The sequence below is a fragment of the Lagenorhynchus albirostris genome, chromosome 19 (genome assembly GCF_949774975.1).
Source record: "Lagenorhynchus albirostris chromosome 19, mLagAlb1.1, whole genome shotgun sequence".
NCBI lineage: Eukaryota > Metazoa > Chordata > Mammalia > Artiodactyla > Delphinidae > Lagenorhynchus > Lagenorhynchus albirostris.
Window position 1 is genome coordinate 2,606,519 of NC_083113.1, and position 26,745 is coordinate 2,633,263.

Genomic DNA, 26,745 nt, shown 5'->3' on the forward strand with positions numbered 1-26,745 from the left:
ATTTATTGGTTATTTGAAATGTACCAGATGTTTTCTACACACCTGAGATACTTTAGTGAACAAAACTGAGAAATTCTCTGCTCTTCATAAACTTATTTTTTTGGGGGGAGGGGTGAAACAATAAATGGAAAATACAATCAGGAAATTACATTCTTTTTTTTTTTAACTGTCTTTTAAAATTTATTTTCTTTCCTTTTTAAATTTTTAATCTTATTTAATTATTATTACTTTTGGCCGTGCTGCAAGGCATGCGGGATCTTAGTTCATGAACCAGGGATGGAACTTGTGCCCCCTGCAGTGGAAGTGCGGAGTCTTAACCACTGGACCGCCAGGGAAGTTGCCACATTTTTTCTTTTTTAAATTATTTTTATAAAGTATATTCTATAGAGCAGTACTATGGAAATAAACATACGCACATACATAATTTATATACATCACATTGGGGCCACAGCCAAGGGAGATTTTAGTGTGGAGGGAACACTTTTGAGGGCAATTTTCTGGTGAAACCTAAGGTGGCGGTGGTAGGTGGAGGACTGGCGGAAGCGTCTCTGGCAAAGGGAACATACATAGGGCTTCTCTCCCGTGTGGATTCTCTCGTGAGCCCGAAGGTTGGTTTTGTGGTTGAAGGCCATTTCACACATGCTGCACATGAAAGGCTTCTCTCCTGCATGAATCCTCTGATGCACATGTAGGTCTGATGCCTGGAAGAAGCCTTTGCCACACTCAGCACAAATATATGTCCTCTCATTATTGTGTCTTTTCTGGTGAACTTTTAACCGAGAGGAATACCTAAAGATCTTGGGACACGTCTCACATTTGTATACTTTTGGGGCTCCGTGGAATCTTTCTTGGTGTTCCCCACGTGCAGAATTCCCCTCAGTGCTCTGGTGCGTAGAAACAGGCTCAAGGGTGACCTGGTCTGGCTTGAAGAGAAACTCTGGTTCCACCTCCACAAGGACATCTTGATAGGAAGGTCCTTTCAGGGATCCTTCCTGGGACCTGGAGGGGTCTGGACCTGCTCTTCTGGAGCTGAGTGGATTCTCCAAACAAACACCTCTTTCTTCAGGCCTCGGACTGTTCTCTTCTTGGATAATGAGTAGGAAAGGTATTTGATTGCTTGGACTAGTAATACGGTCATTTACTTGACAAGTTTTCAAAGAAATGTTGCCACCATTTTCTTTACCTTCACATTCTGTAGCGGGGGAAAAAGGGACTCAGTGAAGTTATGCCCAAGAAAGAGTCCACACAGATCATCCCTCTGGTATCTGGGCTTTCCCCACTCACTTTGTCTTGTTTCCAGGGAAGTATCTTGAGGCATCCAGAAAGGTGTCCCCATTTTCTCTCTTGCTGGAGTTCCTGTCGACAACTGTTTTGTGAAGTGAACAATGACTTCTCTTAAGGGTGTATTCTCACTAAAGAGGGCTTCCTGTCCCTGCATGTGGACGTGGACCTGTGAACAAAGCCTGATTACTATCTATAATAACTTCTTTCTCTACTTCCAGGCAACTTCAACAGACTACTTATTCCTTACACCCCCTATACCCCCTTTCCCCTCACCCTGGGGGTCAGAACCCTCTACTTACTAAGCCAGGTGGCTTCATGCCATCATCGGTCAGACCTTCCATGAATTTCTCCAAGTTTCTGCCGCTTGCATTCCATTTCTCTTGTAAAGTGGACCTGTCACCGCAGCGGCCATTGATCATAAACTGTTCCAGGACCAAACGAGAAATTATTTCATCCTTGCTGTGTTTTTCTGGCTGCAGCCATGAATGAAATAATTTATAGAGTCTTTGCAGCTCCTGCCTTGCACATGAGTTATTATTGTTTTGAAATAAGCTGAGCTGAGTGCTCTGGAACTCAGAGATCCCCTCTCTCTCCTGGATGGCAGATCCTTGGCTGGGTTTAAGCTCTAGATTATCTGACCCAGGATCCTTCCTTGATGGTTCATCCTGAAAGGAGATTCTGAGGTCTAAAGCCATTCTTAACAAGAATTCTCAGAGAACCGCAACTTCAGGGATTCAATCTCTGCTGACTTGTTTCTTGGGGGATCTCTTTCAACAACTGGTGGATGTTTAAGAACTGCAAGCTAGAAATAGAAGAGATATGTGATAAATTACAACACTGGTATAATTGAAAAGAAACAAACAAAATTCAGGTTCAGTTGAGTTCACGGATGATTTCTACTAGACATTTGGTGAATACACAAATGGAGAAAAGCACAACCTCATCAGTCATCCCAGAAATGCAAAATAAAACTACAACAACATGCTACAAAATAACTACCAGAATCACTAAAATAAAATAGAGTTAGCATTGGCATGGATTGGAGCCCCTGGCACTCTCAGTCACTGCTAGTGAGTACTCACGTTGGAAATGCTTTGACTAGTATGTGCTAAATCTGTATTTATGCATTCCCTGTGACTCATCAATTTTACTCCTCGGCATGTACTCAACGGAAGAATATACTCGTGTACATCAAAGGCATATACAATAATGTTTCTATCAACATAATTCATAATATTCCCATGCTGTAAATAATCTAAATGTCCAACATTCAATGGGACAGATTGCAATTAATTGATGTAGAGGCATATTTGATAGCAATAAGAAGAAATTCTTCATGCAACATCATAGAATAACCACAAAACAGAATGTCAAATGAAATAATCCAGGCACCAAACAATACATTTTGTTTCTTCTTGTTTATGTTCATTGAAAAGCATATAAATACTATCAATATTATTTAGGATGTTGGTTAAAATTTTGGAAACAATAGTAGATCCTGGGATAGGTACATATGGAGGGCTCCATAGGACGACCACATCCCAGTTTGCCTGGGACTAAAGAGAGAGTTCGTGTGATGCTGTACTTCCAATTTTAGCTGGCGATAGTCTACCTCTTGATCTTGGAGGTAGTTACACATGAGTGTTTCTCTGTAAAAATCCACCAAGCTATATACTTTCACTTTTCCTTTTTTCTGTATGTGCATTACATTTCAATTTTTTTTTTTTTTTGTGGTACGCGGGCCTCTCACTGTTGTGGCCTCTCCCGTTGCAGAGGACAGGCTCCGGACGCGCAGGCTCAGCGGCCATGGCTCACGGGCCCAGCCGCTCTGCGGCATGTGGGATCTTCCCCGACCGGGGCACGAACACGTGTCCCCTGCATCGGCAGGCGGACTCTCAACCACTGCGCCACCAGGGAAGCCCTACATTTCAATTTTAAAAGTTCAATTTTAAAGAGTAAATAGCGTCTTAAGTTGTAATTGGACATGATTTAACTGAACGAAGGCGATCTAGTACAAAGATGTTCTTTCAGTCATTATAAGAAAACAAAATATGACAAACAATTGACAAGAAAGTGAATGAAATAGGACAGGCTGGAATCCATATACATGATTTCATCTTGTGTTAGAAACTCGTACATCAGACACAAACATCTGCAAAACCACCTCAGCTACACCCCGTGTCAGCCCAATGATACATTCCTCAGGAAATTTTCCTTTTACTTTCACCTCTTTCTTTTCTCCAATTACTCTTCCTTATGAAAAACATTTGTCTTTGCTTCACTGATCTTATCAAAGTTATAATTTTATATTGATCTGTTTCTTTCTTTTTAAAAGTAAATTTATTTATTTATTTTTGGCTGCGTTGTGTCTTTGTTGCTGCACATGGGCTTTCTCTACTTGCGGCGAGCGGGGGCTACTCTCCGTTGCGGTGCGCAGGTTTCTCACTGCTGTGGCTTCTCTTGTTGCGGAGCACGGGCTATGGGTACGCGGGCTTCAGAGCACAAGCTCAGTAGTTGTGGTGCACGGGCTTAGTAGCTCCACGGCATGTGGGATCTTCCCGGACCAGGGCTCTAACCCATGTTCCCTGCATTGGCAGGAGGGTTCTTAACCACTGCACCACCAGGGAAGTCCCTATTGAGCTGTTTGTATTGCCTATTCTTTTCTACTGGAGTGTAGGATTCAGAGGAGAAACTGAGTTTGTATTATTCAATATTGATTTGTGACTGCAAATCAATGATCTGGGCAACCACAGGCATACCCCTTGGGATGTCAAACAGATAAAAGATTTAATCTTCTTTCTATATCATTGCTCTATTTTTGTGTGTGTGGTTTTTTTTATATATAGTCAACATTTCAAAGACTTGTATTATTATTATTATTATTTTTGTCCACACCAAGCAGCTTGCAGGATCCTAGTTCCCCCAACCAGGGATCGAACCTGCACCCTTGGAAGTGAAAGCACGGAGTCTGGACCACCAGGGAATTCCCAGAATTTTTTTCTTTTGGCTGCGCCACGCAGCATGTGGGATCTTAGTTCCCCGACCAGGGATGGAACCCGCGCCCCCTGCATTGAAAGTTGGAGCTTTAACCACTGGACTGCCAGGAAAGTCCCTGGATTTGTTGGGTTTTTTTTTAAAAAGCAAACATTGTGCCACAAAATCAGAAAATGTGGGTGTTTGTTGGGATATGTGGGCTCCCAAATACCTAATTAATTTCTGTTAACTGATGTCATGTTTTATGTCAACCTCACCTGCTGATCTGATCAAACTAGCCACGCCTCATCTCATCAATGAATGAGGCAAAGATGATTCTAGGCAAAACCCTATAGGAGAAAGTTGAACACATCCTTGCCTTCTCCTAATCCACTTATCACACCTATGTAGTCAAACTTTTTTTTTTTTTTTTGCGGTAAGTGGGCCTCTCACTGTCGTGGCCTCTCTGGTTGCGGAGCACAGGCTCCGGACGCGCAGGCTCAGCGGCCATGGCTCATGGGCCCAGCCGCTCTGCTGCATGTGGAATCTTCCTGGACCGGGGCACGAACCTGTGTCCCCTGCATCGGCAGGGGGACTCTCAACCACTGCGCCACCAGGGAAGCCTTTAGTCAACCTTTTTAAAATGTTAATCTGCTCAGCTCATGCTCCACTTAATTCCCTCCATGGCTCCCTCTTGCTCTCAGGGAAAAGCACTAAGTCCTTCGTGGTTCCACCAGGCTTTGCCTGGGCTTGTCCTCACCCTTCCCACCCCACCTTGGGTACTGTGGCTGGTTATCTACATCCGGGTATACTGGTCTCTATTGCTTTTCTTTCTTATGTATAATCCATACCTCCTCCTTCACCTGGGACTCCCCACAAGTTCTCTCTCTCTCTCCTCTCTCTCTCTCTCTCTCTCTATATATATATATATATTATTTTTTTGCCACACAACATAGTATGTGGGAGTTTAGCTCCCCAACAAGGGATCGAATCTGTGCCCCCTGCACTGGAAGTGTGGAGTCTTAACCACTGGATGGCCAGGGAAGTTCCATGGGTTCTCTTTCTGGACTACCCCAGGCACACACAGACCACATGGTCACATTTGCAGACATGCACTCAATTTCACACAAACAAGGCCACGGAGCACTATTATGGCTAGGACCTTGGAATTCGAAATTGCCATATTTCGAATTTTCATCACAAGAAAAAGGAATGTAATGATGAATGCTGACGGATGTTAACTAGACTTACTGTGATCATTTCCCAATACATGCAAATATTGTATCATATGCAGTACATCTGAAATTAATACAATGTTATATGTCAATCATATCTCAATAAAAAACAAAACACAACAAAAACCCCCCAGACTGCCAATGTTCTCAACCTGGAGCCTGGCATTTACAAGCTGTGTGGCCCCAGACACGTTACACATCAGGCCTCCATCCTTGTCATGGGGTCTCTGATCTCTAATGACACCCCGCTCAGAATTTCCATGGGAGCTAAAAGAATTGATACATGTGAAGCACGTGGGGCATTCACTGGTAACTGACACATACCATTTCATTTTCAGCCCCACCATCATCTCAATCGGCTGTGAACCTCCACTGCCACAAGATGCAATAAAAATGAATTACTAGAACATAAAATTAACAAAAAGCAATGCCAGACTAACAGACATTCCTAGGAGAAATCTACTTCAGTCAGGCCAGATTTTGCACAGCCAGAGCAGCTTTCACAATCGATGATCCCCCATGCCTGAGAGACATCCATATCTTTGTACCTAGGAATTTTCTCCCCACAGCTATGCATAAATATACACGCATACACAATTGCACACACACACGAAATGGTAAACTTACCTCCTCCAGAAGACTGAACTTCAGACTGGGTAATCTTGAACTGAAGGCTGAGGACTTGCTGTGTGACTCACTTTCTGAACTGGGTTCATCTGACGTGCCTTCCCAAGGCTCCTCCCTTTTATAGGATCAGGGACAATAATGCATTTAAAGACGTGATTGGATAAAGTGTAACTGTTGATGGAATCTCTGTTGGAATCTTCATCAGCTGCAGCTCCAGCTTTTCAGTATGGTATTATATAACAGCCCTGGGCCTGGGGCAATAGGCCACAATCAAACACACATATTCCTGCAGTGAAATATAACAACATTCGCACTTAAGTGGGGATATAATGTTTAATCTCACGTCAAATTTTGTTCTATGTGAGTCTTATACAAAGTTAACACTTTCCAATTTTCCAACACTTGTGGATTGCAAGTGCAGAAAACAAGGCTAAGATTCTCTCCTGGGAATTTCCTGACGGTCCAGTGGTTAGGACTCTGCACTTTCACTGCTGAGGACACAGGGAACTAAGATTCCTCAAGCCCTGTGGCACAATGCAGGGGTGGGGGTGGGGGGGATTCTCTCCTCCTGTGCATCGGGTCTGGTGAGTCAGAGGGTGCCCCAGTACCCCAAAGGAGGGGTTCCTAATGCAACAAATAAATTGTAGAGGCTGAAACTAAGGTCATTTAGTGGGAAGGAAAAGAGCAGTTCTTATTTTATATAAAGGAAGCACATGATGTTTGATGGACTTTTGGGGACTAAGTTAGAGGAAGGGGTTAAAATGGGGAGAGGCTTCTGGTTTGAAAATGTGGTGGGAGGGGTGGGGTCTTACACTCACTAGGGGGAAAGCAGGAGAAAGAGATTTTAGGAAAACTCAGCACTTCTGTTTCCTGACTTCTTGTGGAGTGAGTGACCACCTGGAAGATCAGAGAAGAGATAAGGAAGCAGATGGAATGTTTTTTGGAGAGAAGGGACTTTTGCAGCAGTCCTAACATTATCTGCTTTCAAGTTATATCCAGAATCAAATCACGTTTTACCCTGCACTGCCCAGGCCCCATCATCCTTCCCTTGGATTAATGAGGTCAGCTCCTAACTGGCTTCCCCTCCTCCCAGTAGTCTTCCTTCCTTTCTTTTCTTTTTTTTTTTTTTTGGCTGAGCCACAAAGCTTGCAGGATCTTAGTTCCTGACCAGGGATTGAAGCCGGGGCCATGGCATTGAAAGCACGGAGTCCTAACCACTGGACTGCCAGGGAATTCCCACACAAGTCTTTCTATTCCCAAAGCAGCCATCATAGGGACCCTGTTATAACCAAGCCTGGACACGTGCCTCCTCTGTGGAAGCTCCTCAGTGGCTTCGAGTTACTTACAGCAGGGCTCAGACTGCCTCTGGTAAAAAAACTTTGCCGCTTCCCGTGGCCTCACAGTTTCACAAAGTTCAATAAAGCCAAATTATCAGGGACTTCTTAGTGGTGCAGTGGTTAAGAATTCGCCTGACAGTGCAGGGGACACGGGTTCAAACCCTGGTCCAGCAAGATCCCACATGCCGTGAAGCAACTAAGCCTGTATGCCACAACTACCAAACCTGCGCCCTAGAGCCCATGAGCCACAACTACTGAGCTCACGCACCACAAATACTGAAGCCCGCATGCCTAGAGCCCATGCTTCGCAACAAGAGGAGCCACCACCATGAGAAGACTGCTCACTGCAACGAAGAGCAGCCCCCACTCGATGCAACTAAAGAAAGCCTGTGTGCAGTAACGAAGACCCAACGCAGTCAAAAATAAATAAATAAATACATAAATGAATAAATAAATTTATTAAAAAGAAAAAGAAAGGCGGTTTCATACTCGCTTCGGCAGCACATGTAATAAAATCGGAACAATACAGAGAAGATTAGCATGGCCCCTGAACAAGGATGACACACAAATTAGGGAAGTGTTCCATATTTTGTGCACTTCCCTACCATCCTGAAACCCGTTGCCAATTCACACACACACACACACACACACACACACAGAAAAGCGGTTTCAGTTACCACCTACATGGCCTCAGTTCAGTCATTACGAGCTGTACCAGCTTCAGACTGTGGTGCTGGAACAGACCGTGATATCTGGCAAGAGGGGTCTGAGGAGAGGTCAGGCAGATCAGCTGCCCCTGGGCTGTCAGGCCATCCCCTCTCATCCCGCAGACTTTTGGGATGACAGCTCAGGAGACGCCTCCACCCTGGCTAAGTTAAGATGAAAACAGATGATCCTGGTTGCCTAGTGTGGTGAAAACTGGGCTCCCTTCCCTGGCCCATCTCCTCATTTCATACTCTTGCATCTGCCAGGGCATCTGGCCTGACCTTGGCCATTCCTCCATACACACACAGAGCAACTCATACATCCAGGAAAAAGTAACTAGATACGGAAGAAGAATCGCAACCTCACAAAAATCATAGTAAGCAACATATGTTATACAGTATAAAGAATTGGAAGTACAAAGAAATTAAAATAAGAGGATAAAATAATCCAGGACATGAGGAAAGAAAAAAGCCACAGGAGCAAGAAGATATGCTTCAAAAAATTGGGAAAATGCTGGTTATGGAAAACATTGATAAAGAAAGGACTGAGTAGAATACATAGGAGGATGGGGATATTTAAAGAATGAATCAGTGAGTCCGATGATCAGATTGAAGATGACATCTAAATGGCCAAGGGTAGGAGAATGAAATAGAAAGCATAAAAGAACAAAAGTTGTGATCAACCTGTGGGAAGGGATTTTCTCTGCTTTATGCCTCTGAAACAGTGGCTAACACCTATTGCTATTAAATACTAGTTGTGGGATACATAAAGAAAATGGAACTAGAAACACCAAGATCTGGATCCAAGTTGTCTCCAAAAGAGGGGGAAAATATGTGATGCCCGGGCAGGAGACATGGGGTGGTGGTGGGGGAGGATGGGGTTCAGTGGTCTAAAGTCAGGTGCAGACATGAGATCCTTTTTTTTTTCTCCTAAATTATCCTTTTTTACTTTTTTAAAAACATCTTTGGGCTTCCCTGGTGGCGAAGTGGTTGAGAGTCCGCCTGCCGATGCAGGGGACACGGGTTCGTGCCCCGGTCCGGGAGGATCCCACATGCCGCGGAGCTGCTGTGCCTGTGAGCCATGGCCACTAAGCCTGCGCGTCCGGAGCCTGTTGCTCCGCAACGGGAGAGGCCACAACAGTGAGAGGCCCGCGTACCGCAAAACAAAACAAAACAAAACAAAAAAAAACTTTATTGGAGTATAATTGCTTTACAATGTTATGTTAGTTTCTGCTATATAACAAAGTGAATCAGCTATATGTATACAAATATCCCCATATCCCCTCCGTCTTGCGTCTCCCTCCCACCCTCCCTATCCCACCCCTCTAGGTCGTCACAAAGCACCGAGCTGATCTCCCTGTGCTATGCAGCTGTTTCCCACTAGCTGTCTATTTTACATTTGGTAGTGTATATATGTCAGTGCTACTCTCTCACTTTGTCCCAGCTTACCTTTCCCCCTCCCCATGTCCTCAAGTTCATCTCTATGTCTGCGTCTTTATTCCCAGACACGAGATCCTTGAGTTGCTGGGCTCTGAAGGGCATGGTTGGAAGTGGCCAAAGTTTAGGGATGAGGCAGGACGACCCATGTGGGTGAGTCAGGGGACAAGAAGACAGAGGCACAGGTGACCGCTGTTGGGGGCACCATGAAGATGTTACCTGAGGGCATATGTATAGAGGCTGGCAGGAGTGGTAAAGAGGCCAGAATGCAAGAAGGCAAGGGTCCTGGGAATTCCCTGGAGGTCCAGTGGTTAGGACTCTGCGCTCTCACTTTTGAGGGCGTGGATTCGATCCCTGGTCGGGGAACTAATATCACACACACACACACGCACACACACGCACACAAAAATCCAAAAAAAAAAAAAAAAAAAGGAAAGATTCCTAATCAGGAAATGGCGCAGCTTATTTAACTTGAGGGGGTGTGGCAGGGTCTCTCCCATCTCCCAGTGGCCCTTAATCTTGAGCCATTTAGAATAGCTCAGAGACAGTTACCGACTTGGGTTCTTGGAATTTTGCCTTTTTTTTTTTTTGGCTGCGTTGGTATTCATTGCTGCGTGTGGACTTTTAGTTGCGGTGCGTGGGTTTATTGTGGTGGCTTCTCTTGCTGTGGAGCATGGGCTCTAGGCGCGTAGGCTTCAGTAGTTGTGGCTTGTGGGCTCTAGAGCACAGGCTCAGTAGTTGTGACGGACTTAGTTGCTCCACCGCATGTAGGATCTTCCCGGACCAGGGTTTGAACCAATGTCCCCTGCATCGGCAGGTGGATTCTTAGCCACTGCGCCGTCAGGGAAATCCCTCTTGGACTTCTTTAATCAATAGAAATTGGTTAAGAGGCCAGGGACTTCCCTGATGGTCCAGTGGTTAAAACTCTGAGCTCCCAATGCAGGTGGCCCGGGTTCGACCCCTTGTCAGGGAACTAGATCCCACATGCATACTGCAACTAAGAGTTCACATGCTGCAATAAGACCAGGGGAAACCAAATAAATAAGTAAATAATTTAAAAAATAAAAAGAAATTGATAAGAGGACAGATGGGAAATTTAGGCAAGGCTTTATTGGGACTTGTGCTGCATCAGGAGGGAGCAAAAACAAGTAATAGATGCACTTGCTGTCTCCTCACGAAGAGGCAAGCTGGTCTCTTAAATGGGGGGAAGAACAGGAGCGGATTAGTGGGTCTGCCTGCCCCCTTGGTGGTGTTCTGTGCAGGTATCATGCATAGTACACTGCTTTTGCTCCTGGCAGGCAGTCACCTCAAAGGTGGCAGTTGGGTTTTGGCCTTTTCATATCTTATTGTTTATAATTTGCCCCAACTTCTCATGCATATATTTTTAGTCCCTTAGAGTTTCTTTGTATTCTGCTGTTCAAGAAGACGTTTGTCCAGGGGCAAGTACTGCAGTAAAGGGTCTCATGTCTCAGGTCCCAGCCTGTCTCAAGGTGAGGAGCCAATCTTTCATTATTTCACCGGCGGTGGCCTATCAGAACTGGGCAGCTGAGGGCCAGATCCCAGTCTTTCTTTTGTTTTCCTGTTGGATGTTAACGTCCAATCTCAGTAGAAAGGCTTTTGGTCTCTCTAAGGCTGTTGTTGATATAGATGATGCACACATCCATACTTACTATAATGCTTTGAAATTGATGGGGGGTTTTCCCCCTGTATCAGTAGTTTATTCCTTAATATTGATGGGGAGTATTCCATTTATAAATATAACAATTTCTTAACCATTCATCTGTGGATGGATGTTTGTTTTTGTTATCTAGTTGTTGGGTTTGAAGAATAAAGTTCCTGGAAAGTGCCAATACGTACAAATAGTTCAGTGGACACAGGTTTCCATTTCTCTTATAGTTATACTTAGGAAGAAGTGGATGATTAACTTCATTAACTACCAGTGATTCCAAATTTATTTTTACTATTTTGCATTCCTACCAGCAATGTGTGAGAGTTCCACTTTTCTTCACATCTTCAACACCTAGATATTTTCAGTCTTTTAATGTTACCATTAAAATGAGTGTGCATTGGGACCTCACTGTGGTTTTCATTCATATTTCCTTAAATAATAATACTGAATATTTTCATGTGTTTACTTATGATTCATATATCATATTTAGTGAAATGTGTTCAGATGTTTTGCCTATTCTTTTAGTAGTGTTGTTTACCTTATTACATGTTCTGTATACCTGCCTTTTGTCAGATATAGGTTTTTAAAATATTTTTTCTTAGGCCATAGATAGATTTTTTTCCATTTCCTTATCAGTACCTTTTGAACTGTAAGAAATTTAAATTTTATTAAAGTCTAGTTTATCATATTTTTCTTTTATGGTTTGTGTTTTTTTCCTATGTAAGAAATCTTGGCCTAAAGCAAGAACAAAGAACATTCTTCCTGTTATATTTAAGATGGTATATATTTCTATCTCTTATATTAAGGTTTATGGCCCATTTTGAGTTCACTTGTGAATATTTTGAGGGAAGGGTTGAGGTTCTTTACTTTTATGCGTGAGGATATCACAGTTTTTCAGAATAATTTGTTGAAAATATTATCCTTTCATTTTTAATTTGGCAACTTTATTGAAAATAAATTAATTATGTGCATGTGGCTCTATTTCTGGATGCTTCCATTGCTCCATTGTCTATCCTTTCACCAATACCACATGGTCTCATTACTATAGCTTCATAGTGTTTTTTTTTTTATAGTAAGTTTTGAAATCAGGTCTTTAAAGTCCAAATTTGTTCTATTTAAGAAAATAGAAAGTGCTTTGACTATTATAAGCCTTTTGCATTTCCATATATATTTTGTTATTTTTTTAAAGAGACCATATTATTGTCTTCATAATAAAAAAGATGAAGCTTGGAACTGGATTGCTTGGCCTTGTATATTCTTTTCTCAATTCACATGTGAAGCAAGGAGTGTGGGCTAGTAGCTAAGTGCTTGGACTCTAGAGACACACTGTTTTTCTAATTCGTCTGAGCTGTGCCATTTACCAACTGGCTGACCTTGGTCATGTCCATTCTCCTCAGTACTCAGGATTCACATCTGTAAATGTGGGAAAATGGGACATTGAACTGTACAGCTACGCAGTGCAATGAAGACCCCAACCAGATGTGAAAGTGAAGAAAAATTCCCTGCAAAGAGAAAAGCATGTATTAACACCCCAAGGTTAGTGAGAGCTTGGCTTGTTGGTATAGAGAGTGAAAGACTGCAGGACTGGAGCGGGAGACTGGTAGGTAGTGAGATGAGCGGGGTAAGGGCTGCTGCATGTATTTTGGAGTCTATGATGAGAAATTTGGGTTGTATTCTTACTACTCTGGGAAGTTGTGGGGATTTAGCAAGACAAGACACATGATCTGTTGTTTTGTTTTTTTCAATGTCTTATTCCGAAATAACTGTATATTCACAGGAAGTTGCAGATATAGTACAGAGTATCTTTCACTTAGTTTCCTCTGTGATAGCAACTTATGTAACCTTAATATCAAAACAAGGAATTTGACATTGGTTAAATCCTCGTATCTTTTTCACAGTTCACCGTTTTTACGTGTGTGTGTGTATGTGTGTAGTTCTATGCAGTTTTTTTGTTTTGTTTTTTTTGTTTGTTTGTTTGTTTTGCGCTACACGGGCCTCCCGCTGTTGTGGCCTCTCCCATTGCAGAGCAGAGGCTGCGGATGCGCCAACTCAGTGGCCATGGCTCACGGGTCCAGCCGCTCCGCGGCATGTGGGATCTTCCTGGACCAGGGCACGAACCCGCGTCCCCTGCATCGGCAGGTGGACTCTCAACCACTGCACCACCAGGGAAGCCCCTATGCAGTTTTATCATATGTAGAATCATGTAGGCACAACCACAATCAAGATACAGAATTTTTTTGGCAGGAGGCCAAAAGGTTATATGTGGCCCCCAAATGCAGATACTACAAGTCACATAAAGAGAGGGAAGTCTGATATGGAGGAGGATATGCCTGCAGAGGTGAGAAGTATTTAGGGAAATAAAACCAATAGACCTTGAGGGCTAAAATCTTGAAAACAGCATTTGACATGAGCAAACAAGAATTAATATATTGCCAACAGGAATTTTGGTCAGGACTTTATAGTGACCATCCTGAATGGCTGGAGTATTTTTTTTTTAATTAAAAAACCACTGGACCGCCAGGGAAGTCCCTAGAGTTGGTATTTTAAAGGGAAGGCCAGGGAAAGTTGCCCTTTAACTACATAAGCAAGAGTAGCCCTTAGGCACACTGGATGAAGATAAGAAATCCAGTGGGGTGGCATGAAGCTGAAATGTGTGGGGCAGTAGACCATCTGTTCTCTGTAAGCACAGCAATGAATATATGCCTTGCACAATTGTCTAGCAAATCCCCTCACGAGGGGATGTCATCAATGTAGCGCCATACTTGGGTGTGTGGGGACCGCTGGATCCAATTAATTTCTTGTGAGTTGAGGTTGTATGTGATGGCTGAACCGTTGCGGTATCCCATGGGCAACTAAGTAAAGGTGTATAGTACTGAGTTCCTATGTAGGCAAAGGAGAGGCTGTTAAAATAGGCACTGGCTAGAATACATGTAAGAGCAAAGTATTGGCCTGTGAAGATTGAATGGCACATTCATTTGAATTATGTGAGGTATAGGGGCCTCAATGGATGAGATCAATGTAGCTGTAATCCACCATGAGATGCCATTCCTCCTAGGACAATTAACATCTATGGTGGTGTCTCAGATCTAAACAAAATTAGTTACTTCTCACTTTAAGTTAATGAACCTGATCTGTATGTCAAAGATATTCTTTTGATATGTCTTCAACATGATTTCTGGTCATTTTATTTTCTCATTTAATGTGTTATTTTTGTCTATTAATTCCTTTTTTTATTTCGTGTTTAAATTTACTTGGAAAAGTTCGTGTAAATACACGAGGATAAATTTAACACACACACTTTCCTCCCCACCTGTATATGTATGAAACGAATCAATTATGGTTAGGATCCTTTCCGTAACATTTGGATTTGCTTACATACAGTAGCATCTGTTCTCACTCTCCCGATATGACCTCCTGACTGTTTGATTCATTCCCATAGTGCTCTTTTAGCCCCTGCCAGATGCCTGTATACAGCTGCACGATTGTAGCTCGTGAGATATGCCCTTCAAGATCCTGCCCCAGAACTGTGGACAATAGGCAACTATTTTCTTCCCAAAACATTAGTGCTAATTATATTTATTATTACAGTATGCACCAAATATGGACAATTGGTATGTGACAAAGACAAAAAGATAGACAGAGAGAAAGAGTCTTCAACAAATCCTAGTTTATATGCACTGGATAACTTTAGAAATTAGGACCTAAAATCTGCTCCTCTGTTAAATATGGGTGATAATATTGAGACTGTCTAGAGCTAATAACACTTTAAATTATAACTGTGCTTCCTCTGATTGTTCTAAAATGTACTGAAATTCCCCAATCACTTTACAGAACCCCAATTATGAATTATGTTGGATTACTTCTGGCTTTTCTGTCAACAAGAACAAAGACACAAAATACTAGAGGATTCATACTGAAAACAGTATGGTTTTGACTCCAAAATAAAATGCTGGAAAACTGCATCTCAACTTTTAATTTATACTTTTTTTTTTTTTGGCCATACTGAGTAACATGCGGGATCTTAGTTCACAGACCAGGGATAGAACCCACACCCCCTGAAGCGGAAGTGTGGAGCCCTAACCACTGGACCACCAGAGAATTCCCTAATATGCATTCCTTCTGATCCTTTGTGAGAAAAACATTTTCAAAGTTTGGGGGTTTTTTTCCCTCAAGAACTGCCTGTACTTGAAATATCTTGCCTGCTCTACTTTTGTTTCTTGCATAATTGAAGTAGTGAATTGAATAATTTAACTGAATAAGTGCCATTATTATATCAATAGACTGTCTTTTGTTTCCAATGAAAATTTTGGTTTCAGGGTGTAAGAATGTATCAAAACATCAAAATGTACACCTTAAATACATGCAGTTTATATGTTCCATCAATTATACCTTCATGAAACAAATATTCAAAACCTGTCACTTCCTAATAATTTTATTATGTTTTATTATCATCTGTGTCCTACAGGTTATTGTAGCTACTGGAATAGTATGGCGGAGTTAGAATGATGGACCTCTGACAACTTTTCCCAACTCCATGTTCAGTGACATCATGTTGACAGTTTGAAATTGGCCATGGTGGGAGTATTTATATCAGGGAAATTGGAAAACACTACAAACCAGGACTTAACTGTATTATTGAAAGCCTAGACTTAAGAATATAGGAACAATGCAGATTAAAATTGTAAGTATATGGTGTATGTGGTAATTACATTGTACAGAATGCACAAAAATTGAGGAACAAAAATGAGCGTATTACTTGTTAATGAAAAGGGAAATAGTCACAACATAAAAAAGTAAAATAAGCATAAGATATAAACAGATATTTTACCAAGAAGGTAAACAGATGGCAAATAAACACATGAAAAAAATGCTCAACACCATGAATCCTTAGGGAGATGTAACTAAAACTACTGCTTCCTTACTAAAAGTGCAAATTCAAAAGAATGACAATACCAAGAATTGGCAAGAATGTGGAAGCATTTTACATAAACCTGGTGGGTATACAAAAGCAAACCATAATTTTAGGTCACCATTTGGCAGTTTTGTAAGCTAAACACTCACCTATTTTATGACTCAGGCATTATACTTTGAGTTACTAACACAAGACAAGTGAAAATGCGTACATACACATAGAATTACACACAAATGTTCTAGCACCTTTACTCACAATAGCCAAAACTGGAAGTAACCCAAATTCTCTTAACCAGACAAATGAATAAACAAATGGTATAAGTATAGAAAAGATACTACTCAGCAATAAAAAGAATGAACTACTATGGATCATTGAAGAATCTGAAAATAATTATGAACGATGAACGAAACCAGAAAAAAAAAAAGTAAACATTTTATGAATAAAACCATATAAAATTCTAGAAAATACAAAATAATCTATTATAAATAAAGGTAAATAAATGATGGCTTGGGGGTCTGGGGAGAAGAGCCTGAGTTAAACTGGGGGTGAGAGACATGTTCATTATTGTGATTATGATGAGGTTTCGTGGGTTTATATGTATGTAAAATTTAAATTGTATACTTCAAATAGATACAGTATATTGCATGTTGACTATACCTGAATAAAAATTTACAAAATGGTTCAAAAGAAAAATATAGATATCCCACTCTTTTCAGAAAATCAGGCCTGGCAATCCTATATTGCCTCTCTTTCTAATGACCTTGGAGGAGCAGCCTTGCCTTAGTGGTAGCAAATATTGATGAGTAATAGATTCCTTCCCACCTGAGTTAACAGGAATGTTGGCTGGTCACAGAGCCACACTGTGGACTAAGGCAGCAGTCCCCAACCATTTTGGCACCAGGGACAGGTTTTGTGGAAGACAATTTTTCAGCAGACAGTGGAGGGGATTTGGGCAGTGAGGTGGGGTGTGTGATGGTTCAGGAGGTAACAAGAGCAATGGGGAGCAGCAGACGAAGCTTCACTCACTCGCCCACCACTCAGCTCCTGCTGTGCAGCCCGCTTCCTAATAGGCAGAGGATCAGTGCCGGTCCGAGGCCAGTGGGTTGGGGACCCTGGACCAAGGGATCTCCTTTCGCTCTATGCTTGTTTCTTTGTGTAGCAATGGCCTTTAGCTGAACATCCAAGAGAGGCTATAGGAATCCAGAAAACCAATAGCTTATTTTCTTTCACAATGACCTCAGCTAAAAAAGATACACTTGCCTGGAGGTTCTGAGAATTTCTGGGCATCTGTGCCCACTGATATTGCACAGTCACAGTCAATTTGTTGATGCAATTTTAGAAGGGGCACACTCCATCTACTCCACTGCACTCTCCTCCACTCCAGGGTTTCTTTACCAAGATGGTTCCCCCTGGCCCTAGTCTCACAGTGGCATTATCTAGTGAACTCTGGGGATCACGGCATGTGGTTCTTTTGCAGGATAACTGCTGAGCATTATGTGATATTTACTGTGAATAAGAAAAAAAATTTGTGTTGTTATCAGAAGCACTGAAGGCTGTCATAACTTCCTGGCTCCTCAGGGTGTTTTCTGAGCCCACAAAAAACCCTGATACCCAGTCCACAAATTAGGACTCTGAAACCCTGCAGTCTTTCCTAGGAGACCCTGGGTAACAATGTACATTAGGCCAAAACCAGAAAGAGAGCTATATTCTTTATTTATTTTTTTTGCAGTACGCGGGCCTCTCACCGCTGCGGCCTCTCCCGTTGCAGAGCACAGGCTCTAGATGCGCAGGCTCAGTGGCCAAGGCTCACAGGCCCAGCCGCTCCGCGGCATGTGGGATTCCCCTGGACCGGGGCACGAACCCACGTCCCCTGCATTGGCAAGCGAACTCCCAACCACTGCGTCACCAGGGAAGCCCGAGAGCTATATTCTTAATCATACTGACATGTGAGGCACACAAAGCATGGGACCTCCATAAGAGCTGTGCAGTCCTTAATGCTGGTAGAGCCCAGTTGTTTTCAGATCACCTCACACAGTGAATAGAACCCCAAGACCAAAGGTGGCTTAAACATTAATGCCTTTATTATTAAAAAATGCAGAGCAATAGGAGGCATGCAGTTCCCAGCTTTGTGACTCAGAGGCTGGGAAAATCCAAGAGAAGTGTCACCAGAAACTAACGTGTCCCTGAATATGCAGTGCTCCCTGACAAGTCACCAATAGAACTCAGACAGGGTCCACTGGGCCCAGACTAGGTCGGGTCCAGGCCCTACTTTGGAAATGAGAAGGGAATGAGGACCCCATAAGAGCTAAGACTACTCATTGCTTCCCCCGCAAATGGGGATGGGACAGAGGTCAGCTTCCCTGAGTATGTTGGGAGGTAACTTTTGCACACTGTGGACCTCCCAGGTGATAGAGATGAAATGAATTCTCCCATAGATGGCACTGACATAAAGCTGGCAAGGGTCCTGGGCAGGCAAGAAATTATAACACAGTTCCTTAAAGATTATCACATACCTGGGACTTTAGGGAAATCTTCCCACTGCAGACTTTCAGATATATGGGCTTTAATTCAGGCAGATGGCTCCCTCCCAACTTCTCTCCTCCAGTGTAATTATACTAGAACTGTACATCCCAGCATATCTACGGCTTTTCACTAGTCTGAAGGCTCTGGTATTGAATGAGATCAGATTAGCAGCTAACAGATTACCTGCATTCACTGCACTCGTAAAACACCTTCCACTGTGAACTCTCTAATGTTGAATGAGGCTGGAACTTTGGCTAAAGGATTTTCCAGTCTCCACACTCACAAGGCCTTTCTCCAGTGTGAATTCTCAGATAAATGGCAGTTGGGGCATGTTCAACAGCCATTTATGGCATGTTCAACGAAGTTAGATTTGCAGCTAAAAGATTTTCCACATTCTTTTCACTGATGAGGTCATTCTCCAGTGTGACCTCTCTGGTGGTAAATGAGACTAAACTTTCGGCTAAAAGATTTCCCACATTCATGGCATTCATAAGGCCTTTCTCCAGTATGAATTCTCTGATGTTGAATGAGGATGGATCTTTGACTAAAGGATTTTCCACACTCTCCACAATCATAAGGCCTTTCTCCAGTGTGAACTCTCAGGTGGTTAATGAGGTTAGATTTGCAGCTAAAGGATTTTCCACATTCCTGACACTCATAAGGCTTTTCTCCAGTGTGAACTCTCAGGTGGATAATGAGGTTAGATTTGCAGCTAAATGATTTTCCACACTCCTGACACTCATAAGGCCTTTCTCCTGTGTGGACTTTCCGATGTGAACTGAGGCTGGAGCTTTGCTTAAAGGATTTTCCACACTTACTGCACTCATAAGGTCTTTCTCCAGTATGAAGTCTCCTGTGGTGAATGAGAGTGGAGCTTCGGCTAAAGGATTTTCCACATTCATCACACTGATGAAGCCGTTCTCCAGGGTGACCTCTCTGATGCTGAATGAGGTTGGATCTTTGACTAAAAGATTTTCCATATTCCCTGTATTCATAAAGTTTTTCTCCAGTGTGAGCTTTCCTATGGCTATTGAGGCTGTAGCTTTGGGTAAAGGACTTCCCACATTCATGGCATTTATAAGGCCTTTCTCCAGTGTGAACTTTCTGGTGCTCAATGAGGTTCCATCTTCGGGTATAGGCTTTTCCACATTTGCTGCAATTATAAAGCCCTTCTCTAGTGTGGACTCCTTGGTCCTCAACAAGTGTGTCTATGCAGCTAAAGGCTTTCCTGCCTTCTCCCCAGTTGTGATGAATTTTTCCACTGTGAAAGACAGCCTCACACTCATTATTGTTGTTTGGGTTCTCTTCAATGTGAGTGACTGGTTGATGGAAAAATCTCGTGCTGGCTAAGAAGTCTTTCCCTATCTCCCTACAGGAAAAGGATTTCCCTGACACATAGGTTGTGTGGCTCTTTATAAACAAGGCTCTGTCCACAGAACTTCTGATGTGTATCTCTCCAATGTGCTGCCCCTGATACTGTTGAAGGTTGGCAGAGAAATAGAATCGATTCCCACAAGTGTATGGTTTCTGCCCAAGATGTGTTCCCTGGTGATCAGGCAAGTGCAAAGTATCTCCCAAGATTGGGCCACACATCTCAAAGGGCTGGGCCTTCTGGGGAGATGAACCTGCCTTGAGAGTCCTGATCTGTGACACTCCATCTACAGAAATGCTCTGTTGAGAAGGTGCTTCCTTATCTTCTACTCCATGCCAACAGCCTGAAAGTAAAGAAGTGATGATGAAGTACATGTTAACCTTATTGAGAGGGGGCAAAATCATCACAAATGTAAATTGACACATCAAAGAATCAGTCCATGAAACTGTTTTCAGGAAAAGGAAGTTGGGGTCAGCTTGAGGAAACAACTGCTGTGCCCTACTGGGTCCCTGAGGTCACAGGATGGTGCAGGCCTCACTAGGCATAGGACAAGAGTAAAGGGTGTGGCCCAGGAGAAAGGCATGTTCTACAGCTTATTCTTCTGTCAACAGCTTTTCTTTTTTTGGCCGTGCCATGCGGCATGCAGGATGTTAGTTCCCCAACCAGGGATCGAACCCATGACCACTACAGTGGAAGCGTGGAGTCTTAGCCACTGCACTGCCAGGGAAGTCCTGTCAATGGCTTTTAGCAGGATTATATCTGCTGATGATATGTGATGCTGTTCAGAAGTCTTGTTCAGGCCCAAAAATATCTGACTGAAAAAGGTAACAGGTGTTTAAGGATTATTAGACACGTGCACTCTTTAGGACACTACAAAATGGTAAAGCACTGAGGAGGGAAGAGTGTGAGGAATCAGTGAGGTAAACAGTCCAGAGAGGTGGGGAATAGTCTCAGCTGGAGTCAGAATACAAATGACTAGTATTAGACATGACAAGTCAGCAAAGTGTTAAGAATGGAGAAGGAAAGTTGGAGGTGAAGTGTGGCCACTGGTGATGGCATCACCAAAACAAAATTAAAACAGGACAGGTTCTTGATATGATTGATATGAACCAAGCCCTGAAGTCATGTCCTCCCCCAACTGCCATTTATTGGGGTCAGGCCCCATCTGGGCCCATCTTGTGGAGAATGGGATCATATCCATCCTGGGAAGCACAGAGGACTCTTCCTCTAACCCCAGCTGAGCTACTGCATGAGAGATGGATGATACAAATCCTAAGGGAAGGACAGGAGAAGTCAGTAGCCAATACTGTCCCAGACAACTCAGACACAACAGATCACATGAAAGATATTTCAAATATTACAAGAAGTACCCATGGGCACAGCTAAAGGGAAGGTGGCAGAGTAGTAAAACCAGGTATTTTCCCACCTGGACAGAAACTACAATGGTAGAATCAATCTGATGTAAATACTTTGCAATGCAAAATTGCTTTAATTTAGGTCAACTGCAGCTGTTACTATTACCCTGATATAAAAAAAACAGGCAAAGACACTAAAAGAAACCTACAGGGCAATATATTTGATGATTATTGGTGCAAAATTAATCAACAAAATACTAGCAAACTGTATTCAGCAGCATAGTAAAAAGATTATACACCATAAACACCTGGGATTTACTTCTAGAATGCCAGGATGGTTCAACATACAAAATTAATCAGGGTAATATGTCATTTTAACAGTAAGAAAAAAACTTATTATCACCTCAATCAATGTACAAAAACCATCTGACAAAATTTATCACCCTTTTATGACGAAAACACTCAACAGATTATATATAGAAGGAAACTAGCTTAACATAATGGAAGCAAAAAAATTGAAACCCACAGCAAACATTAAACTCAATGGTAAAAGACTGAAAACGATTCCTCCAAGATCACTAACAAGAAAAGAATGACAGCTTTGGGGCTTCCCTGGTGGCGCAGTGGTTGGGGGTCCGCCTGCCGATGCAGGGGACACTGGTTCGTGCCCCGGTCCGGGAGGATCCCGCATGCTGCGGAGCGGCTGGGCCCGTGAGCCATGGCCGCTGGGCCTGTGCGTCCGGAGCCTGTGCTCCGCAGCGGGGGAGGCCGCAGCAGTGAGAGGCCCGCGTACAGCAAAAAAAAAAAAAAAAAAAAAAGAATGACAGCTTTCACCACTACCATTCAACACAGTATTAGAAATTCTAGACAGAGCAATTAGGCAAGAAAGACAAATAGGCATCCAAAAGAGAAAGGAAGAAGTAAAACTCACTACAGCTCATGACATCTTGAAGATTCCACCATAAAACTGTTAGAATAATTGAGGTTTGCAAAGGAAGAAGATATAAATACAAAATGAAAAAAATCAGTTATATTTCGATACATTAACAATGAACAATCTGAACGGGGAACTAAGAAAACAATTCCACATATAAAAGTACCTGTCAAGGGACTTCCCTGGTGGTGCAGTGGTTAAGAATTCACCTCCCAATGCAGGGGACGTGGGTTGAATCCCTGGTCAGGGAACTAGATCCCATGTGCATGCTGCAACTAAGAGTTCGCACGCCACATCTAAGGAGCCCACCAGCCGCAACTAAGATTTGGCACAACCAAAAAAAAAAAAGTACGTGTCAAAAGTATAAAATAATTAGAAATAAACTTAACCAAGGAAGTAAGATTTGTACAGTAAAAAGTACAAAACACAGCTAAAAAAAATTACAGACAATAAATGGAAAGATTTCTATACTCATAGGCTGGAAGACTTAACACTGTGAAGATGTCAATACTCTCCAAGCCATCTACATATTCAATGCAATTCCTATCAAAATTCCCACGATGTTTTCTGCAGTAATAGAAAAATTCATCCTAAAATTCATATGGAATCTCAAGGGACACCAAATTGCCAAAACAATATTGAAAAAGAACAACAAAGGTGGAAGAGTCACAATTCTAAATTTCAAATATTACTGAAAACCTACAGTAATCAAAACAGTGTGATACTGGAATCAAGGCAGACATATAGACCAATGGGATAGAATAAAGAGCTCAGAAATAAACTCTCGCATATGCAGTCAAATGATTTTCAACAAGGAGGCCAAGAACATTCAATGGGGAAGGACAGATATTTTAACACATGATGCTGGGAAAACTGAATATACACATGCATAAGAAGGAGGTTGGATGGATACCGAGTACATAAATTAACTAAAAATGCATCAAAGATCTTAAGAGCTACAACTATAAAACTCTTTAAGAAAACATAGTGGAAAAGCTTCATGACACCACATTTGGCAATGATTCCTTGGATACGACAAGTTCACAAGGAACGAAAGAAATACAAACTGGATTTCATCAAAATGAAAACCTTTAGTACATCAAAGGATAGTATGAACATAATAAATGGCAACTCATAGAATAGGAGAAAATATCTGCAAATCACCTGTCAGATGAAGGGTTAACATTCAGAATATATAGAGAATTCCTAAAACTCAAGAACAAAAAATCCAAGCAACTTGATTCAAAAATTGGCAAAAGACTTGAACAGACATTTCTCCAAAGAAGATATACAAATGGGCAATAAGTGCATGAAAAGATGCTCAACATCACTAGGCTGTCAGGGAAATGCAAATCAAAATACAATGAGATACCACTTCATATTACTTAGGATGGTTATTACTCAAAAAAAAACAGAAAAGAAATGTAGGCAAGCATGGGAGAAATTGGAACCTTTGTGAAGCTGCTATGGAAAACAGTATGGTGATTCTTCAAAAAATTTAAAAAAGAATTATCATAAAATGCAGCAATTCTGATTCTGGGTATATACTCAAAAAGAACTGAAGCAGGGACACTAAAAGATATCTGCACACCCATGTTCATAACATCATAATTCACAAGAGCCAAAGGCAAAATCACCTAACTGTCTACCGATAGAATAATGGGTAAACAAAACGTGGTATATACAATGTTATTCAGTCATAAAAAGGAAGCAAACATACTACAACATAGATGAACCTTTAAGATACTATGCTAAGTAAAGTAGGCCGGACATCAAAGGAGAACTACTGTCTGATTCCACACACATGGGATACTCATAATAGGAAAATTCATATTTACAGAAAGTAGAATGGTGGTTATCAGTAGATGAGGGAAGTTACTGATTAAGGGGAACAGAGTTTGTCTGAAGATGAAAAAGTTCTGTGGATGCATGACTGATGGTTGCACAATGAGAGTGTACTAAATGCCACTTAGAAATGTAAATATTTTGTTTTGTATATTTTGCCACAACTAAAAAAAGGAAAGAGACTTCCCTGGTGGTCCAGTGGTAAAGAATCCGCCATACAATGCAGGGGACATGGGTTGGATCCCTGGTTGGGGAACTAAGATCCCACATGCTGCGGGGCAACTAAGCCCGTGCATCTCAACTACAGAGCCCACACGCTCTGGAGTCCACCCGCCACAACTGCAGAGCCCACATGCTCTGGAGCCCGGTTGCCACAACTAGAGAGAGAAAATCTGCAAGCCACAACTAGAGAGAAGCCCACGTGCCACAACGAAGATCCCGCATGACACAACAAAGACCAGGTGTAGCCAAAAGAAAATACAAGATAAATAAATAAATTAATTAAATATTTAAAAAAAGAGAAAGAAATACAAACCTTTAAAAAATAAAGTAAAACGAACTTAAGGAAAGGACCTCTCAAGATCATCTGTGTAAGCAGTGACTATATAAGTGACTACACTTCCAGGCACAGTCAGGAACAAATAAATGTGAGGTACAGGAAGGGAGCAATACTAGGGTGCCATGGAACTAGACAGTCACCCAGCGAGAGAGAGGGCATGACAGGTGGGATCCATTAGGCTGACCTAAAGAACAGCGATACCTAATCCTTCCCTGTGAAGCTTCGGGGCAGGAGGTGCTGGAGTGATAAGGATGAGAAGTAGACATGCACTCAGCTCCACCCTTGAACCACAGCACATACCCAGGCAACTGGAAAAGGAAGCAGTACCCATGGTTTAGATGGAGACATACTTGACCCTGGAGAAAAGAGGAAGGCCAAGCCTTGCCCAGGGCATAGGGGCAGGTGTAAGAGCTTACCCAATGAAGATGTAAGTGCAAAATTCTCCAGCATCACATCGTGGTACAGGCATCTCTGAGCCTCATCAAGGAGAGCCCATTCCTCCCAGGAGAAATACAGGGCCACATCCTCAAAGGTCACACTTCCCTGCTAGGACAGAGACAGATGAAATCATCAACAGCCTCACTCCTGAAGACCCACAATCTATCTCCTCACACATCTACCCCATGTCCATCCTCCTCCTAAGATCTCAGAGGAGATCCCAGATCCTGGTGCCATTGGTGTCTGCTGTCTTCTCATACTCCCAGCACTGTGTTCACTCTGCTGTCCACTCTGCAACCACATGGGGCCTGTTAAGACCTAGATGCGTACACCTCCCTCATCTGATCCAGACCTCCCACTGCCTGCAGAACAGATGCCTAACCTCACAGGCAGTCATTCCAAGTCTGACTCTTACTCCCCACACCCAGTTTGTTCTCACCAGAAAGGAAGGAGACCTGCAATTCCCTAAACCAGCTTAGCCTCACCTCCAAGCACTTCCCGTTTTAGTGATAAGCTTCTACATCTCTTTCCATTGGTGGCCTGAAATGGGAACCCCTCCATCAAACCCCTGGACTCAACTCAGGACCCTGAGCTAGTATTCTCTAAGGTCCCCACACCCAAAGGTTGGGAAAATGGCAGGTGACAAGTCTCATGACACCACAAATTTGGAGAAAATAGGGGTTGGGACCAGTGAGGGAGGACGAAACCGCCACTTACCTGATTAGGTTCCAAAAGCACTTCCGCAGCCATGGAAACCTGTGGGAAGAGGCAGGTCTTAGAGGGATGTGAGCATGGCATCCTACCAGGGGCTCAGGCCTTCCCTGCACCCCTGGGAGTCACCAGAGCCAGGTAATCTCGGACCGACCATCTAACCTCTGTATTGACTCTCAGCAGTTTTGTGTCCTTGGGGAAAAAACCCCAAACACCCTCTGCCGCAATGTCCTCAGCAGCCCTACAATTTGTGCTTCCACTGAACAGACTCTGGGGATTTTTTCAAACTTAACTTAGATCATGTCCCTTTTACGCAAAAATTTCCATGGCTCCAAGAGCCCTAAGAAGGAAGGTACAACTCCTCAGCCTGTCACTGCAGGTGCGACTCTACCCACACTTTGTTCCCTGCAGAAGCAACACGGACCCCAGTTTTCCCCAATCCTCCCGGCTCAATCCGACCTCCCAGCCTTTGCACCTGCCGGTGCCTCCACCTGTGACCCTCTGCCACGCGCCATCACACCGTCTGTCAGAAACAGGGCCCCACACACGGCCACCTCACCGTCCTGGACACCGGGGCCTGGGCTGCGGGCACGAGAGCAGGCGCCCCGCACTCGGGGCTTTAGTGTCTGGTGGGGCGAGGGCGGTGAGGACCCGCAGAACGAGCGTTTACCTGAGGCGGGTCCCTCGGCGCCGCCGCCGCCACCTGAGCCACAAGCCGGGGCAGAGAGGGGACAGCCGAGCGTCCCGAACGGACCGGGCACCAACGTCTCCAGACCGGCCCCGCAAGCGGCGATGTGCCCGACTATAGAACCGCCTCTAGTCACTGGGGA

The 26,745-nt window shown here is 43.0% G+C and overlaps 2 protein-coding genes and 1 non-coding gene across 4 annotated transcripts; 1 reads left to right on the forward strand and 2 right to left on the reverse strand.

Annotated features, from left to right (window-relative positions):
* Window positions 1-25,297, reverse strand: ZSCAN4 (zinc finger and SCAN domain containing 4). 2 transcript variants are annotated; one of them, XM_060131522.1, is made up of 5 exons: window positions 25,183-25,297; window positions 6,120-6,405; window positions 1,584-2,086; window positions 1,285-1,450; window positions 1-1,192 (listed from the first exon to the last, which is right to left on the reverse strand). In XM_060131522.1, exons 3-5 carry the CDS (start codon window positions 1,977-1,979, stop codon window positions 435-437), a joined length of 1,320 nt encoding a protein of 439 aa, XP_059987505.1. In that variant the 5' UTR covers window positions 1,980-2,086; window positions 6,120-6,405; window positions 25,183-25,297; the 3' UTR covers window positions 1-434. The 2 variants fall into 2 exon arrangements, with proteins under 2 accessions (XP_059987505.1, XP_059987506.1); XM_060131523.1 differs by lacking the exons at window positions 6,120-6,405; window positions 25,183-25,297 and having other exon boundaries at window positions 1,584-2,223.
* Window positions 7,942-8,048, forward strand: LOC132510559 (U6 spliceosomal RNA). Its single transcript, XR_009537361.1, has one exon. It is a non-coding gene; the product is annotated as a U6 spliceosomal RNA (small nuclear RNA).
* Window positions 18,230-26,717, reverse strand: LOC132509922 (zinc finger protein 211-like). Its single transcript, XM_060131521.1, has 4 exons — window positions 26,586-26,717; window positions 25,922-25,960; window positions 25,183-25,312; window positions 18,230-20,416 (listed from the first exon to the last, which is right to left on the reverse strand). Exons 2-4 carry the CDS (start codon window positions 25,952-25,954, stop codon window positions 19,113-19,115), a joined length of 1,467 nt encoding a protein of 488 aa, XP_059987504.1. The 5' UTR covers window positions 25,955-25,960; window positions 26,586-26,717; the 3' UTR covers window positions 18,230-19,112.
* Window positions 26,718-26,745: the final 28 nt, after the last annotated feature.